At 39.9% G+C, this 19,763-nt stretch overlaps 1 protein-coding gene across 2 annotated transcripts in view; it reads left to right on the top strand.

The window, feature by feature from the left end:
• The window catches only part of LOC129704532 (contactin-4-like), a 796,241-nt gene that overhangs the window by 516,152 nt on the left and 260,326 nt on the right, over positions 1 to 19,763 (top strand). For both annotated transcript variants that reach the window (XM_055647705.1, XM_055647704.1), the window contains one exon: positions 16,014 to 16,141. In XM_055647705.1, coding sequence (XP_055503680.1) covers positions 16,014 to 16,141 — 128 coding nt within the window. The remainder of the gene's footprint in view (positions 1 to 16,013; positions 16,142 to 19,763) is intronic.

The following is a 19,763-nucleotide window of genomic DNA, read 5'->3' as shown; positions in this document are numbered from 1 at the left end:
AATGTGTGACATTTTTACTCTGTGTTTCTTCCCTTGTGCCTTGGACTCTTGATTTTAGGTGAAAAGGACTATAAGCTATGTTACTTTAGCAATGGTTCTTGGTAATAACATTTATTGTATAGGATCAACATTTATGTCATCTTCATTTATGTTTTCTTCACTTGTTATTCATAGCATTCTAATTTTACCTCATTAAACCGAGGAAGAATTCCATTTAACACATTTATGCCCATTTTGTAAATCCTACCTGGAGACATGCCTCCTTATCTTTCTTGCAATGGAGCAACCAAAAATGTATGAAATACTCCAGCAGCAGTGTCCTATTTTACTGTCATTAGCATTAAAACCTTGTCTGCAGTAACATATTTTAAAGGAATATAACTGTAAATCAGAGATAGGTTTTGACAAAATGTATCCTTTGTTATTAAGAAGGGCTAGATGTAATTTTAAATGTTTTTTCTTACTATCTATTCCTCTGAGACAACTCATCTGTATAGGCATCTTTTGCCCTGTGAGAACTCGATTCATGGCCACACTTCCAACATGTGATCTGTTCATGTGATAGGTTTTTATTCCCGAGAATTGAAAAACCTATTTCAACCTGACGAGAATCTGTATAGCCTTGCCTTTATTCTCAAATCCTACCACTGATGAGAGAGCCCTTATGCAACTTGCAAAATTGCATTTATCTACTAAAAGGCTTAGCTCCAATAAGAATGTATCAAAGGATTCGCCAGAAATAAAAAAGTGGTGACATTCCACTGTTTCATTTCTAGGCAGGTTGCACTCTGATTGTCATTCATCTAATGAATTCTTCAGGATTTCATTTGCAGACTTTATGGTACAATATAATTCTTTGCAATCATTGCCTATAATAGCATCTTTACTTTTGTCTCTTCTGGTTTATCTGCCTTAGGCAGCGCAGTATATTGTGGAAAGTTTTCTACCCATTATTTAACCAGGTTTGTCCTTGGAAATGTAGCAGCCCAGCTGTATTTCACTTAAATTACACAGCTTGCTGGATCTGAGTGTACATCCACATTTTTATCTTAATTGAGAAAGATCCTGTGAGGGATTCTGCCAATGCTGGTTAATTTATCGCGTCCCAAAACCATGCCCTCTGGTTTAAACCCATGGATCAAAGAAAACTCTTCCATTGCATGCTTTGTAGTTCATAACCATGTTGGAACTGGCTGGACATATATCCCTCAAGATTCTTATGCTAATGAATGTTATGCATTTGTCATGCATACAAGCCACATGTACACATTTGATCATAATTGCAATATGATCCAGAAACTGTCCGAGGCACCTCGGAGTGTTCAATGCCTGTCGTGTATCAATTGTGCAATTCTTGCCATTTTCACACATGCAGTAGACATTTCTCCATTACCAAAATAAATCAATGTATGAGGATGCAACATGTAACTTTCATTTGTTAAGCACAATGGAACAAAACGCAAAATGATAGGAATAAAAATGTCCCAAGTATGATCCTCATGTTTCACTCAGTTCGTCTGCAAAGCTCAGTGTATGAAGTACATTTTATATGCACAACTATCTGCGTGTTCTCACAGTGTTAGGGTCAACTCTGTTTCATACATCTCAGAACAACATGCTGCGCTGTCTGTCAGACTGATCAACCTTAATCATTCATTGACACAAAAAGTTGGTGTAACTCAGCGGGACCTGTAGCATCTCTGCAGAGAAGGATTGGGTGACATTTCGGGTCGAGGCTCTTCTTCAGGCCAGTTGAAGAAGGGTCTCGACCCGAAACGTCACACATTCCTTCTCTCCAGAAATGCTGCCTGTCCCGCTGAGATACTCCAGCTTTTTGTGTCCATCTTAGGTTTAAACCAGCATCTGCAGTTCCTTCCGGCACAACCATAATCAATCAGTGACCTGGGGCTTCTCGGTGCAGGAGAACACTGGGTCACTTTATCGAGAGCAGTTTGGTGGCCAAACACACAGGGGCCACTCCCACCACCTACTCTGTATTCTCCCTTGCTGACAGGGCTGCTTTTTCTTTGCCATTACACCAGTGGTTCTTAACCTTTGTGGCCCCTTGACCCCATCAGACATTCTTGGTCAGTACCGGTCAGTACCGTGACCCCCGAAACAAAAATTGAAAAAAAAAACAATTTATTAAAACATGTCTATTAATACTCAGTCAATGGGATGGTTGAAATCGCTTCGCAGCTATCAGGCGAGCAAAACGAGGATGAATGCTCGACAGGCAGCACCTCATGTCAGCGTCAATCACAAGCCTATTGCGTGCCTTCATTTTCAGAGTTACCATGGTTGAAAATTCAGCCTCACAGTGATAGGATGAGGGGGACTACCAATAGGGTCAGGGTCCTCTTCGAAAGAACAGGACAGTTCTTCACTTTCAGCCAAAACGTGGTGAGCTCTTGTTCCATGAAGTCACTCTTGAGCTGCACATATTCATGAATTCATGTTCATGAACCTTCGCAGCCACGTCAGTTTTGCTGATGGCACCATCCTCAACGGAAAAGTGTCAGACGATCCACTCATCGTGAGAATGATCATCCAGTCCGGGGAAGTAACGTTCGATGGCTTCACTAATTGCCAAAAGGTGGGTTGAGATCCCCTCGTGGAAGTGGCATTCAGCATCTGGCATAGCATCCAGGAGAGTCATCATCTCAGGGCAGATAGTCGTGTCACCGTCCTGGACTCTTCTCTGGTAAAGGTAAATGGCTGCTGCTTTGTCACGAGCCGTGTGTGGCATTGGGAGGTTTCCTTGAAGTGACAGGTTCAAGGAACTCACGTCGGTGAAGAAGTCAGCCAAGTAAGCAACTTTCATCACATACAGTTCGTCTAGCATCTTAACATGATGATGATTCTCCTTTTCAGTACACCCTCGCTCCAAGAACAGCGCTATTTCCTCTGGAAGTTCAATCACGCGATTGAGAACTTTACCACGCGAAAGCCAGCGCACCTCTGTGTGGAATTAACTGTTCTCGTTTGGGTGACCTTGTTTCTGAAGAATACATGAATTTCATTTACTCAAGTGTTGTTGACTGCAACCTGTTAAAGTGTCTCACATTCCCGACATCCCACTTGTCTTACTCATTGTGTGAGTACCCCAGCAAAAGCATTCTCCCTCAGCAGTCTACGCAATCTCCAGGAGTTCTCTATCTAAATAGTCTTGCAACACATCATAACCCTCCAAGGCTTTGCTTCTTCTGAAGATTTCTGCAGTCTCCTTGGATAACATTTTACAATATTCACTTCTGATTTCTGTCAACTGTGCATCACTGCATTTGGTCTTCTGTATCTGGAGTCAGTGAGCTTACAACTTCCATGTTCCTGCATTCAAGAAATCATTTCTTAAATCTTGATCCACCACAACATTTTGAAAAAGCAGCTGTATCTTAATGTATTAATCATTTTCACTCGTGTCCACTGTTTTAAAATCACTTTGCACAGTAATGGGTTTGAATTTCTCAAATGTTAGGACCCTTGCATTGGATTAGAGATGAAAATTAAGACAGAAAATAACACTGACTGTACCTATAAACAACTTGGCAACATTCAACATTCAGACAGACCCAAACCAGTATTAAGGAGGAGTATTCCGTTGTGAGGAATTGTCAAAGTTTGGAAAATAAACAATTTATTAAGATAATTTTCAGCAAATTTTTAAAAGCTATTTTCTAGTTTTAGATTGTATAAAATTGATTACAAAGTGTAACTGATCTACCCTCCTGTTTTATGCTTGCGCTTCCGTTTATATTCATATTCAAAAAAGCACTCGGTTCAAACCTAAACATCTTTTTACTCATTCAACCTTGTTAAAGATAATTCCTAAAATCTGGAGCAGGAGAGTGCAGAAGGAACATAAATTAAAATGATACTGACACGCCTGGCAAACGTGTGCAATGGCAGCTTTTCAAAGTATCACCACAGTGCAGTTAGAAGTGAATCCTGGTGAGTCATTTTTATTGTGTATCACATCATTTTATCAGCCATTTCTGAGTATCTCTGTGCAGCAGAAGCCACGTGCGAAGGCACTGATTAAGCACAGAAAACATAGGGGACAACTCCCTGAGTGAAACAAACCCTTGGCAGCACAGAATACATTGCCAGCAAAAGGCTTAGACTTGAAAAACAAAGGAACTGCAGTTGGTGGGAATCCAAATTAAAAATACTGGAGATATTCAGCAAATCAGGCACCATTTGAGGAGAGTGAGTGTTACTGCGTCAGCCCACTGACCTTTCGTCAGGACCTGGGGAGCAACAGCAAAACTATATTTTAGCTGAGCCGTTGATCAATTGCATGTAAAGGCCTTCATCCGATGTACGCCAGTGGCAATGAAGATCAGGATAAGAACTCAGTCACTCACACATTCTGAGCATTGCCTCTTTGACTTGCATGTGCTCCAAACCCATCAATATTCTAAATTTACAAAATCTTGCCAATTGGCCGAGGAACCTGTTCTTTTGAGGGTAAGGCAAGTGATCTCACTTCTAAATGACTTGGATCTAATTTTGGAGAACAACCTTTTTGTTCTGGCATGCCTCAGGAGATGATTTATCCACCCTGACAAATGTGCTTAATCATTTTGAACGACTATGTTAAATCACCTATAAGGCAATCCAGGTTTCTAATTCCTGCCATGGTACCAACCCTCCCTCATGTAAACCTCTCTCGCCACATGTGCTGCTTGGAGTTCTTTCGATATGTTTTTGAAGATTCACACAAAGGAACAAGCTGCCAGAAGAGATTGTTGTAGCAGGGACTATCCCAACATTTAAGAAGCAGTTTGACAGGAACATGGATCGGACAGGTTGGAGGGACATAAACATAGAAAATAGGTGTAGGAGTAGGCCATTCAGCCCTTCAAGCCTGCACCGCCATTCAATATCAATCAATCATTCAATCAACCTTTATTGTCATCTTGCAAGCAACATTTGTACAGTGCAAAATGAAAAGACGTTTCCCAGGGAATTCCCAGAGCATCGCACATGAAATTTAAAACATTTCACACATAATAACACTAAAAACAATCCAGTCCCTGATGGAACAGTATAAATAGTTAAAAGCAGGTAAAACAACAACGTTAAAATACAGTAAAACCAATCATAAAAATGTCCGGGGCAGCTGATTTGAGTGGCCAGTGCCAGTTATTAAAGTGTCCGTGCCAAGCCGCAGAATCAGGTGACTGCGAGTACAGAGTGACTGTTTAGCAGCCTCACAGCCTGTGGTAGGAAGCTGTTTAGCAGTCTTGTAGTCCGGGCTTTGATGCTGCGATATCCCTTGCCTGATGACAAGAGATCCAGGTGTATGTGGAGGGGGCGCAGTTTGTCCTTAGCAATTCTCTGAGCTATTTTCAGACAGCGGCTCTGGAACAGTTCTTGTACGGAGGGTAGGGAGACGCCAATGATCCTCTCTGCTCCCTTCACTACCCTCTGCAGAGCCTTCCTGTCCGAGCAGTTGCAGGTGGAGTACCACGTATTTATGCAGTACGTGAGTACAGACTCCACCGTACCCCTGTAATCCAACTCAGTAACCTGTACCTGCCTTCTCTCCATACCCCCTGATCCCTTTAGCCACAAGGGCCACATCTAACTTTTTTTTTGTTGGCAAGTGGGACTCGTGTGGCTTTTATTAGGTTAATACAGTGGAAATGTACAGGCGGAAGGGCCGGTTTTTACACGGTATGACTATAATAGACTAAATAACAGCATTCTATGAAAAAACGATCTTAAAAGGAAACTTTTTGAGCACAGCCAAATGTAAGCAAGATGAAACGAGCAAAGAAAACAAGCTGAAGTAGGGGACCTGAAACGTGGAAAATTCCTTGGTCTCCAAGATGCTGCTTGTCGTGAAGCATTTTGTGTCTATCTTCAAAAACCAGCATCTGTGAGAAGTTCCTGCATATAGATGAGAGAGTCCCTTAAAAGGGCAATGTTTCCGAAGGGCCAGTTTCGTTGATGTTTGACTAGCATGTAATATAACAAATATCAACATCTTTACGGATTATAATTAGGGCTATTGAATTATTAAAACATAAATCATGTTTAACCATGCAATTCAAACCCATCACGTTAATTTTAGTTTAATCCTATTGATAAAACTATTGGAAGAACAGTCTCATTTCAGCAAGGCGTGCTATGTCCATCATATTCCTAAGGGATATTTTAACAGTTAAAAGGGGATGGTTGTGGTGGTAAAGCAAAATTTAAGTAGACAATTCGGCCCTTATTAAACCCATAAACAAAATCACAGTTAATTTCCTATCTTTATTTATAATTCTGATATCTTCTACTATTATTATCCAAAAATAATTCATCTCAGTTTTAGTTTCTATTGTGGACAATGTTAAAAATTTTGAGATTTAAAAAACAAGGGCCACATTTATCCCATCTGGCATAACATGCTGGCAATTTGGGACCTAATTCACTTTCGTATGTAATGGCTGATGTTATGGCCATTTGGGCGGAAGGGCCTCTTTTCCCCATTGGTATTTTCTAATAGACATAAAATTACAAAGCTGTGATCGTGGACAGTCAAAAGCCCATAACCTTCTTAAAAATTAAGAGAACTGAATTGCCCGTTATCACAGATTGAATGCATTCTGAAACAAATGAGCAATAATCTTACTTGGATGACCTGAAATTAGGGTTTCGACCTGAAACCCAATCATCCATTCCTTCTCTCCAGAGATGCTGCTTGTCCTGCTGAATTACTCCAGCATTTTGTGTCTATCTTCACTTTAAACCAGCATCTGTAGTTCCTTTCTGCATATAGATGGAGAGTCTTGGTAGCAATTTGGGCCGAAGGGCCAATTTCCGTTTCTAGTGGGTTCCTATGGATGAACGCGCATTAATATCAACATCTTCACACTGCGCTGGAATTGGGCTATTGAATTATTAAAAAATAAATCATGTTTAACCATGCCCAAAACCCACTCGCTATATTTTAGTTTATATTACTATTGATAAAACAATGGAAGAACAGTATATTTCAAGTGTGGAAAGAAAGGTACATTGCCTCTTAATTGTTGGTTTATAAATGAGATAAAGGGTTGCGGATGAGGAGTGATTTTTTAAGCACTAAGAATTACGAGCCATAGTAGACCATAATACCTTTTGCGACGGGGTCTTTCAGCTTGCTCCATTAACAATTCACAGTTGAATTTCCTATAACAGCCTAGTAAACCGCGTTTATACCGCCCCCTCTAAACAGCCCATAATCTTTAACACGGGGTAGGGCAGAAATGGATTTCATCTCAGTTTGTAACATGCAACAATCAGGGACCGAGCCTCCACAATTCCCTTGTTTCTTTAGGTGAATTTATCTTCACTGTGAGTTTGCCTTTACAAATGAGAATGCCTGGGTTAAGACAGTGTGATCTCACTCACTAAAGTTCATTCAGCAGATTATCGTTCGAGAACTGTCACTGTACTTGGGTTATTGTTGGTATAAAACCGCTACATTCACTTGCAGTGGCTTCTTCTTTACATTGTGTTAATGTTTTTATGTGTCATGCATACGCTTTCGGCAAGGGCAACGCAACCTACACTTAAAAAAAGATCCATTCTTGTGCTTCACAGCTCATTGCGATAGTTAAGCTTTGTAGGAGGTGAGCTTCACCATTTCATCGTAAGCTTTCTGCTCTTCACAGATCTTGTTATTTATTCTGTTTACACAGCTTGTTAGCTGCTCGAGCAGCATTCAGGATTATTATTACAGGCATGGTATGAATCATTGATTTTATATTGTCACTCCAGCTAACAAAAGCAGATTGCTTAAAATCACCTGAGAATTGTGTGCACCTATCCACTTGCAAGAAACCTGGGTTCCTGACCCTTTTACTAAAAATAAGTGAAAATTAAACTACAGAATCCACTGCAATGACTAAACTGCAAAACAACATCACACCACCAACCCTCACCCACTCTCCCTCTGCTGTTCGTCAAACTCGTATCCTTCTCTACATACGTTTCTGGTAGCGTTCAAAAAACTCACCTGTGGAGAGTGACCATTTTAATTGCAATCCATATTTAAAAGTCCAATTTTCCTGAAGGCACCTTTTCTCATGTTTGGCTTTTTGATCAATTATAAAATGTTAGTGCGATCATTTTCAGATGATATGGATTAGTTCTTTAATTTTGGATTGAAGAAGCTATATTCAGACTCCATGAATTTTAATGATCAATCTAGGTGTACGTTTTCACAGCCAAAATGCTCCAAAATGAAAATTATCACGTGAAGTCTTTGAATTATCACGTGAAGTATGGTATATTGTGCAATGAAACTTTCTTGTGTCTGCTGCTCTTTTTCCCCCCTATTTTGTTGTTCCTGTTTGTCTGGCATTAACAGTAATCCCTCAGTAGCTACATGATGGTTGACTGTTAGTTTAGTTTATTATTGTCACGTGTACTGTGAAAAGCTTTTTGTTGCGTGCTATCCAGTCAGCGAAAAGAATGACTGATTACAATCAAGCCCCCCACCGTGTACAGATATAAAGGGAATAACGTAAGATAAACTCCAGTAAAATCCAATTATAGATTGTCCAAAGGTCACCAATGAGGTAGATGGTACATCAAGACCATTCCCTAATTGGTGATAGGATGGTTCAATTGCCTGCTAACAGCTGCCCCTGAATGTGGAGGTATGCATCTTCAAACTTCTGTACCTCTTGCCTGATGTGAGAGGGGAGAAGAGGGAGCGACCAGGCTGGGGCGTGTCCTTGATTATGCTGGCGGTCTTGCCGACGCAGCATGAAGTGTAAATGGAGTCACTGGAAGAGAGGTTGGTGTGTGTGATGGTCTAGGCTGCATCCACAATTTTCTGCAATTTCTTACAGTCTTGGGTGCAGCTGTCCCCAAACCGTGCTGTGATGCATCCCAATAAAAAGCTTTCTACGGCACATCTGTAGAAGTCGATGTGAGGTGTTGGGGACATGCCCAACTTCCTAACCCTGCTAAGTAAGGACTTGCGGAAAAGTATAATCACCATTGTTTGGTTTGGACCAAAAGGAATATGCTGTAATATTAATTCAGCCCAAGGTCACCATGGGAACAGCAACTTCCTGGTTTATTAGCATGATACAGGATGCGGTTATGGTGTTGTTCATTTGCATCTCATTTGGGAACACATAACGTAAAAATTAGTGATCAATTATTTGTGACCACTGTATTGCTTAAATGTGAGTAAAGGATGAGTCCAACCGCATTGGACTGGTTCAGAAATAAAAGTACATAGAAAAATAGTAGGACAAATGCCATTCTTTAATGAAAGGTGACAGAAGGACGTGCATGTATAGAGCACCTTTCAGGGTGTTGTAGAGTACTTTACAACCAATAAATTACTTTTAAAATAAGGTCGCCCATGTAATGTAGGTAAAACACTCCTCAGATGAACAATTCTCAGAAAGTTGGCACTTCTCATTATACAGCACACTTCTGTACCAGAGTCAACATAATTTTTGGTGCTTTCGTCTTTTATGCTGGTACTTGAACCCAAAGTCTTAGGACTCAAGACAAAAACACTAATGACTGAAACACAGCACATGCTATGAGCTTGATAAATCAATAGAGCACTCTATATGGTTATTTACAACCGCTCACACTCTCCAGACTTTTTAATTGAATCCAAAGGTCACTTAAATGAATCATTTTAATCTCACCAATTGGGTGGGAAAGAGGCATCTGTTTTTATTACCCCTCCCAATTTTATTGTCCATTGACTTGAAAATTACTCCTGTTGTAATTATATTATTGAAAGTGGAGACATCCATGAACAAGCTATTTGAAATGGTGGAGTTGTAATTACGTTAATTACAGCGTGATCATTATCATTAATTAGCTGTGATCTGTGCATAAATAGGTAGTTCATACAAGGGTGTGGAAGCCAATTTTTTCCCTTAAAACAATTTTAGCTCTCTGTCTTATTTGGTTAGTTGTGGGAGAGCCCTCAACTGACCTGTCCCCTGCATTAAACATAATTTTACACTTGTACTCCACTAGTGCAACAGGAAACTAATTTCGAAAACATGGTCTGTTTGAGTGGGTGGAGAAAGTGAATGATCTCCCACAGGGATTTAATGTTTGTCTATTAGATCTTCAGAGTCAGAGAACATTGTGTAAACACCCGAGTCTGCAGGGCTTTTGTGTTTTTTAGCCAAATTTATAGCATAAAATTGAGAAGACAACGAAGGAAGTCGTCCCCTCTGGAGAGGCAAATGTCTATTTCTATTGAGGTACAGCACAGAGTAATGCTGATATAGTTCAATTAACTCGTATTATGTGAAGGTATATGTAGGAAGGAACTGTAGATGCTGGTTTAAACAGAAGATGGACACAAAATGCTGGAGTAACTCAGCAGGACAGGCAGCATCTCTGGAGAAAAGGAATAGGTCTTCCTTCTCTCCAGAGATGCTGCCTGTCCTGCTGAGTTACTCCAGCATTTTATGTGAACGTATATTGTGCCACAAAACAAAATGGCTTAATGTACTAATCTGATACCTCCATTTAACACTCCACTGGAAACCGAGTTGGTTTACAACCCCTATGATTCCTGAATTGCAGGGGTCCATGATTTGTGATAATGTTCAACCAGCACTATCAAAAATAGATTAACTGGTCTTTCATCTCATTTGCAGTTTGATGGACCTTGCTTCACATAAAGGATGGTTGCATTTGTCAGCATGACATCAGCAACCACACTTTAATAGTAATTCACACATTGAGGAGCACTATGCCGTGTCTCAAGGATGCAATGAGATACTATTTAGAAGCTTGTATTCTTTGCTTTTCATCCTGACTGTTTGCTGAATAATTCTAAATTTAACTGCTGCCATAAAACACGCAAGACTGGAAATGTCAAATGGAAATCCATAGTAAGCATCTGTGAGGAGATAAGACGGGTTAATGTTCAGTACAGCTCGTTTATTCTGAATTGATCCCGAGGAGATACTGATTGGGTTTTTCATTTCTTCATTCAGACAGTTAAACTCAACATCTGTCAGTAACAAAGAGAGAAGTTGAAAATGGAAAGGAAATGGAGATTTTTCTAATTAAATCTCCTACACTTTCTATATGAAGCATTTTTGCACTTTTGTTTTATCAATAACGTGAATTTGGGGAATGTAGTAAATGTTTCACTTTGAAGATCCTTTGACATCATGGGAGAAGGGTCTTCAACCTTAAGCATTAACTAGTTTTCTTCCCACAGATGTAGCCTGACACTGTATACTTCCAGCATTTTCTGTTTTTCTTTTAGATTTCCAGCATCTGTAGTTTTTTGGATTTTCATTGACATAGATTTGATTTCTGTGCGATCAAAAAAGGACTCAAACATTTAAAGCTGCACATATTGCACATATGTTGTATCTTTAACATGAAAACATGACTCAAGGTAACATGACTCTCATTGGAGTTAGGTGGTTGAGGTTGGGAGAGGAGATAATAGAGTCAGAGTCCAAGTATACGTCGAGGATACTCCAAACCCACACAACTGATTTTGCTCTCATTAAGAGTCAAAATACTTTTAACTGTCTTCTGAGTTCATGGTTTGGTTTGGTTTATTATTGTCACGTGTACAGTAAAAAGGTACAATAAAAAGCGTTTTTGTTGCATGCTATCCAGTCAGCGAAAAGACTATATGTAATTACAATCCATCTGTCCACATATAGAATAAAGGCCTTGAATGTTTAGTGCATGAAGCCCAATAAAGTCTGATTAAAGATAGTTCAAAGGTCTCCAATGAGGTAGATGGGAGGTCGGGACTGCACTCGAGCTGTGAGATGTTGGTTCAGTTACCTGATAACAGCTGGGAAGAAATTATCCCTGGATCAGGAGGTTTTCAAACTTCTGTAACTCATGCCGGATGGGATAGAAGAGGGAGTGACTAGGGTGAGACTGGTTCTTGATTATGCCGGTGGCCTTCCTGAAATAGCATGAAGTGCTCTCTGTAGTTTCTTATGGTCTTGGATGGGCTGTTCTCAAACCACGCGGCGATGCATCCCGATAAAATGCTGTAGAGGCTGGTGAGGGTTGTTGGGGACACGCCAAACTTCTTAAACTTTCTAAGGAAGTAGAGGCTTTGGTGTGCTTTCTTGGCCATTGCTTCAAACATTCAATGTATCAAACTATGTGGACACAGTTGGATTGAATCCTCTTCTCTGTTCAACAAGAGTTAAAGATTAAATAATAGCTTAACCAATTGTAGAATATTGTTGATTGTCAATTATCTAATAATCTTGACATAACTGCTTTATAATTTTACATTTGAGTCCGTTGCCTTGAAAGATGGCTCTTGGATTTCCACGGGCTACTTAATGCACACGTATTTTGGTATGGAATATACAGCTGTTAAAAATGACCCTATTATGCTACACATTGTACTTTTTGCGATCTTTGCTAAGAAAATGCTACCCTGTGTTTGCCATGTAAAAGGCTTTGGCTTCATACTTAGCCTCACTGCTGCAGGAGTGACATGCAATTAAGGGTAGGGAGCAAATCTCGGGTTACTTCCTCTATAAAGGGTAGCACAAACTTTGATCAGATAGATGAGAGATTAATGTGCATAAGATGTTTCTACTCTGTTGATCTCAGTCATCAAATATAGCTGGATTGCCAGTCATAGGTCGCTTAGTATGAGCAGAATTGAAGAAACTGACAGGAGCAAAGCGAAAAGTTGACTTTGAATCCATTCATTGTTAGTTATGTTGCTTTTTGCAAAGGAATAACATTGGAAATTGGGGATAAAATGGTTGCTGATGCCTGCAGCTCACAACTAGCTATGTGCCCTAATCTTATAGAATATGAATCAATTGATATATCCAACTGCAATGCAATCAGGGAGGCAATCTGATCCATTTCTGATGGAACATAAATTGCACATTGGTGCACTAAATCAGAAGCCAGAGATGTCTATAAAATGTTGGATTATGTTGTAACACAAAAAGCATATACATGATGGATAAGGAGAAGAATTTTCATCAATAACATTTTACGTAATAGCATTTTGACTTAAAATGTAAAATTCGGAAAATATATTATTGCACTTGGTTGGGATAGGCAAATCTATGCAGACAGTATTTGCAAATATATTGGGGGGGGGATGGGGGTAGATTTGGTCAATAGATTTCTTTGAAGAAGTTCTGCATAATTACTATAAATATAATCCCAAATATCAAGGAGAAAATATTTGGAAAAACAGAGTTATGTGGTAGCTAAAGGTGAAGGCTCTAACTGGGTCCAATCGTCTACCAAATTCTGCATTGGCTTGCTGTGAGACAAAGCTGTAACTGGGCAATCCAGGCCAGACCTGCATCATAACATCAGATTTATGTTGCACAGAGATTCTGTCGCCCAACTGAGGGACGGATGCGTGGATACTGACCAGATCAGAAAAAGACACAAGGCAGAACATCGCATAGCTCTCTCCAAAATGTGCTTTGGGGAGGGAATCCAGAAGTGGATACAACTGTTCCACTACAACATTAGTGGTGCATTCCAAACTATGGAGTGGGAAACTGAAAGCTTCCTGAACAAATCTGGCACCAGGACTCTGGCTTGTTGGTGTGTGTTTTTTGAGTCTTTGGCTGAATCCATAGGAAGGAAATGGGCATGAGAGGCACGACCACGCATCAGAGACACTCGTCAAAGTTGTGAATAGGAGTCATTACTGTCTTCTACAGATTGGTCATCATCTACAATCAACTTGCACAAGCCTCGGGGGCCAGAGTCAATCACAGTTAATGCAAGGCCTTTTTCATTGGCAACTGGTCCGATCAATGCTGTGTTCCCTTCACTGTCACGTCTGATAACTTGAACTTGGGAATCAGGTTTTGAGGAGTTTGGGGATGTGACAAGAATGGTAATTACAATGATAATCCAGAGAAAATATAAATAAAATGAATGTGGCTGTATGTAGAATATAAGAATAGAATCATGAATAATGATGCTCGGAGTGGAAAAAGATGTGAAGAGGAAATAATCCTGAAATCCACAGGTTTTGCTAAAGGCAGTATTTAACTTGCACTTGCCTTGCAGAATATAAAGGAATAGGGCCATAATTAGCAAGAACAAAACTGCTGGAATAAATCAGCAGGCCAGGCAGCACTGGTGGAGGGAAATGGACAGATTACATTTTGGGTCAGGACCCTTGTTCAGGTGCAAGATCCTCTCCATGTGGTGCCTACTTGAAACATCATCTGTCCTTTCTACTCCATGGATGTTGCTCAGCCTGATGACTTCCTGCAGCAGTTAATTCTTGATCAAGGTTCTGGCATCTGCAGTCTCTCTTGTGTTCCCATAATTAACAAGCCTGATGTTGGACCGGAGCTAAGAAACTATTAACCTTATATATGTTTAAGAAAGAACTGCAGATGCTGGAAAAATCAAAGGTAGACAAACCTTATATACTAATAATAATAATGGTGCTATCAGCACCAGCATTATAATTGTGGAAATCAAACTGCAAATTTTGTTGAAAGAACATGCAAGAATCTAAGGATCGCTGTCAGTGATAACCTGATCACAAGATGGCAAAATGCAGTTTTCAATAATCAATATAACTGATGTGAACTTCAACTTTTTATGTGATATTCATGCTTAACGTATAAACCTTCCTTACTCATGCAATCTTCTCTGACTCAACCAAACTAATTTTACTCCTATTGGATCTAAATTATGCAGCAGTACCTGGTGAATTTGCCCTGACTGTTTTGAATGTGGAGAGAATGTTTCCATTAGTAGGAAAGTCGAGGACCAGAGGCTATAGCCTCAGAATAAAAGGACGTACCTTTAAGGAAGGAGATGAAGAGGAATGTCTTCAGTCAGTGGGTGGTGAAGCTATGAAATTCATTGCTACATATAACTATGGAGGCCATTAATGATTATTTTTAAGGCGGAGATTGACAGTTTCTTGATTAGTAAGGGTGGCAAGGGTTATGGGGAGAAGGCAGGCGAATGGGGTTGAGAGGGAAAGATAGATCAGCCATGATTGAATGGTGGAGTAGACTTGATGGGCCGAATGGCCTAATTTTTTTTCCTTGAACCTATGAACCACCAAAGTTACCCATTCAGAGTAAAGTCAACCTGAGACTTAGGCATAGGTGCTGTGGGTTGACTGATGGATTTTTGGTGGCTGTCATTTGTCTTCAGTGCTCTATTCCCCATGGAGTCCAACAGCAAGGCCAAAAAATGCTGGGCTTCTGCAATGTTACACTGGGTCGTCACCACTTGGATTCTGTTCAAGTCACACTTGTGGAACTCCAATTCTAGGTCTGCAGATAAGAAAGTAATTTTTTTAATCTATTTGCTTTAGCTTAAAAAAAAATACAAACCACAGGAGAAACGAAGTAGGTCAAGCAGGAAATGTGGGGGGATTGGAATTGTCAGCGTTTCGGGATGAGACCCTGCATCAGGACTAAGAAAGGAGAGTGTAATCTCAGGAGAGACTTTGCTTTACATTTTGTGGTGGGGTGGAGAACGATTGGAAGAACAGCATTAATGTTCCTTCCTTACTCAGTTGTGTTCTGCTCAGTGAACTCAGTTAACCTGTAAATTGGGGTCAAGGAAAGAGCGTTTATGTCCTGTTTCCTCCAATCTTTCCACCACTACACACAAGAAGCGCAAGATGTCATTGTATGCAGATGCCAAGAAGTGTGTTCAGTTCTGGCTGAACAATTTCTAATCTTCTGATGTGGACACAATAAGAAGACCTGCAAATTGAACAAATGGCTCAATTCAAATACTGGTCTTCTTGAAGTTGCCAGAACACCTCAGTGCATCAAATCCACATGGGTCACTATAATAACTTTGAAGTTAGAGGAACTGTGGTAATAATGAGCTCATACAAATAGAAATGGTTGATATGTGATCTGAAAGCTTCTTGTATTTGGGTTGATTTGACTTATCGACCAGTAATAATGAATAATACTGTGCTCTGAATACAAGATAAACATACTAATTATTTAATCATTAGTTTTGTGTGATTGGAAAATTACTGATGACATTTTCTTCCCTTTTAGAAGAATTATCCTGGAGGATGGTAGTCTCAGAATAGCTAACGTGACAAAGAAAGATGGCGGACACTACGCTTGCATTGCTCGGAATTACTTTGGGTCATCCAACAGCACAGGAACATTGATGGTGAAAGGTATCGATTTAATGAAATGATTTACACATGTGTTTATTGTTATGAGGTTCCGTCGGGCCAGTAGACATGATTCAAGGAAACCATTAAAAAAACTCTAATATTGCATATTGTTTACCAATGGCAATAATTTCATCAAATTCTTGCAAGCAAGTCTGGATATTGTTGAATGCATATAATACAATACAATACAATACAATATTTATTGCTTTAATGACAGTAGTGACTGGATGGGTTTCCTGGACTCTGCTTTAATGAAAAATGGCACTCATTTCATTAAGGCAGCTTGACTTTCTGACAGAGGTTGTCTATAATAGTTTACAATACTAACATAATATTAATTTTATGAAGAGCATGCTATAATTGTATAATAGATAGTGAAGTCAAATCTGTCTGATCAATTTATTTTTAAATATTTGTCACCAAGTTCTAAAATGTTTCGAAAATAAAGTATCGTTATTGCAGTCATTGTGTCAGCACTAAAATTGAACAGAGCAAGATGTTCCCATTTCTGGCCCTCTGTAGTAACTAAACTGTCCTTTGTTTGAGTATCTGCCTTCAGTAATCCATTCTTCTGTGAAGTTGGATGATCACATTAAAAATGTTGCAGGCCTTTGATACTCCCAATCCACCTTGGTAAACAGGGAAATGAAATCCAATCTTGCCTTTACACACAGTCTTCCGAAATGTATATTGTCGACAAGCAAGATAAGCTGAACAGGTCGGCAAAACACCGTCCAGATAAAGAAGTGAGGCTACAGGGAATTACGGTTTGATTTCCCTGTACCATCAAATAGTATCAGAGAAAATATATCAGCACAGATATGTGATTTGGCATACAAAAGAAAAGGGTTAGGTTTAATGGACGTTCGTTGATTTGAGCAAACATTAGAAGAGTTAACTTTGAGTTGATCTCCTTTACTTTTGTTTACATTATGTGGAGCTAATTTGTATTTGGGGAAAAGGATAACAAAATGTGCTGATATCACAAAACACTTGCCCTGGTACTTAAGTTCTGAAGGACGTAACGGACATAAGTGCTATGGAATCCAGGGATATGGGGAGAAAGCAGGAACAGGGTATTGATTCTGGATGATCAGCCATGATCATATTGAATGGTGGTGCTGACTCAAAGTGTCGAATGGCCTGCTCTGGCAAATATTTTCTATGTTTCTCTGTTTCTATAAACTGATTAGTTGAAGCTGTTATAAAGGAGAGAAAATTATTTTTAAGAATAAAAAGAAAAAGAACTGGAGATAGGTTGGGGATCATAAATGAACTGCAAAACAATGAGTTTACATGAATAATTTTCTGAAGCTGAGCGTGTAAGTGGTCAAAATCACTTGGTAAGAACATAAGAAAATAGTAGGAGTAGAAACCTTAAGCCTGTCCAACCATTCAATACACCATGGGTGATTCGTTCCAGGCCTCATCTCTTCTTATCTGCCTGTTTCTTAGAGCCCTCAATTTTCTAATCACTCAAAAATATTTTACTCTCCACTGTAAATACCCCCAAACGTAATATAAAAATAGAAGGGTACATTGGAAAAACAAATCTTTTCATGGTGATTTGAGTACTGTAATATGAACACATTTGATGTCTCTTTCTGGAGAACAAACAATGAAGATTTGAAATGCTGAAAAACATGCAGCAGGTCAGGTGGCATCTGTGGATAGATAAATATTTAATGCTTCCGATCTCAGACTCTTCATCGGAACTCATAGGGAGAGAAATAAGTTGTTTAATTAGCAGAGAAGATGAGTAAGGGCAAGTTTGGAATTGGAAGGCAATAGATGGCAAATGGAAGGCTTTCAAAAGTGAGAGAGCCAACATGTTCCTGTTTGGGTGAAGGACAAAGCTGACAAACTTATGGAACCCTGATTAATAAAAACTGTGGAGGCGCTGGAAAACAAAGGAGGCATACATCAGATTTTGTCAATGTTATAATCTTATGCTATCTCCATGAGTATAATTTTTAAGAGTACACTCTTAAGCATTAGCTTAAGATGAGAGGGGAGAGATTTAAGAGGAACCTCTGGGACAACTAATTCAATCAGAAGGTAGACCTTATCTGGAACAAGCTGGTATATACAATTGCAACTATCAAAAGACATTTGCACAGACATATGGATGGGAAAGGTTTGGAATGATAGCAGCCAAATGCAGGCATATGGGACTAGACCAGAATGCTATGTTGGTAAGCATGGACACGCCTGGCTGAATGGCCTGATTCCATGCTCTATTGCTCTGAAATGAATTTCTCTGATAGGGTGAAATAATGCAGATTTGAAGTGGCAGTTTAACTCCTTGGTGTAGTGAGGATTAAACTCGAGTGTCTGACATTGTGAGGCAGCAGCTCCACTGTTGTGCCACTCATAGAGGAGGCCATATTGTAAGCACCGAATGAACTGGTGCCCTACTTAGAGAAGTTGTTTGTGTCCCTAATTGGTAGGAGAGGAAGAAATGAGAGGACAAGTTTTGCATCAATTGTGATTTCTCTGGGATGATAACAAGGGTCAAAGACCTGAGATACAAGGAGAAATTGGAGATTATATTTAAGAAAAGATGATGTTTAAGTTGATGCTTAAAAGTTTAAGAAGGTATTCACAAAGAATTTGTTCACAGAGAGAGACAAAAATACTCCATCAAAGAATCAGTGGAGACAAATGCAAAAACGACTAAGGAAGCATATAAATATAAAGGACAATAAAAAAGGGAATACATTTTTTTTTTTAAAGGTCCTTGGTGAGGTGTTGTAGCAGGCATGGGCAGAAATCCTGGGGGGGGGGGTAATGGGGGTCACCCCGCCATGTTTTGAGAGGTGGGGGACAATTCCCCCCGCCCCCCATGTTTTGTAATCCGGATTTTGAAATCCGGAGAAAAAAAATCTATTAAAATCTCCACTTTCCACGAGACAGTGCGGGGTGGCACTGTTAAATGCTAAATGTCTCTGTTAACATCGTATTAACAAGATGTGTCACCAATTTTGTTTTGACATTCAAGTATTACTGAAGGTATTCACGGTATACATACTATTGGATGTATTGGTGGATGGGAAAGATTTAAAGGGGTCAGGTCATTAAGGGATCCAGTTGAACGGGTTTCCTGGCTGGTTTGCAGGTAACTCCCTCATTCATGGTCACTCATGTTATTTAATATTTTTTCCATCTCCCTCTCTCCCCCCTCCAAGGTTGGTTCTTCTGTTTGCGTTTATTTGCTTCAGTTTAATTTGTTTCAGTGTTATTTATCACATTGTTGCTTTTGAAAGATTCAAGCGAGTATCAGACGCTTTCTGAGGGCTGAATCGACCTGTTCGCGGGGCCTTTCATCGCCCGGCGCGGCTTAAAATCAAACTGCTGCATCGAGGCTCCCGATGTTGAATCCCCGATTTAAAGTTGGCCGATTTTAAGCTGCGCCGGGCAATTAAAAGCCCCGCAAACGGGCCGATTCAAGCCCCACGATTCGGGGCGGACAAAGTTGCTGTTGCTGGAGTTCGGAGTCGGTTACCAATCAGGTCAGCTCCCGGTTACCGTCCACAGGGCCCATGGCCGAAGCCTCCGAAGCTTCGCGCATGCGTGTGTGTGTGTCACCCATGTTTTGATAGCAATTTCTGCCTTTCGTAAA

This window comes from Leucoraja erinacea, chromosome 16 (genome assembly GCF_028641065.1).
Source record: "Leucoraja erinacea ecotype New England chromosome 16, Leri_hhj_1, whole genome shotgun sequence".
In the NCBI taxonomy this organism is placed as follows: Eukaryota; Metazoa; Chordata; class Chondrichthyes; order Rajiformes; family Rajidae; genus Leucoraja; species Leucoraja erinaceus.
This window is presented reverse-complemented; position numbering and strand designations above follow the sequence as displayed.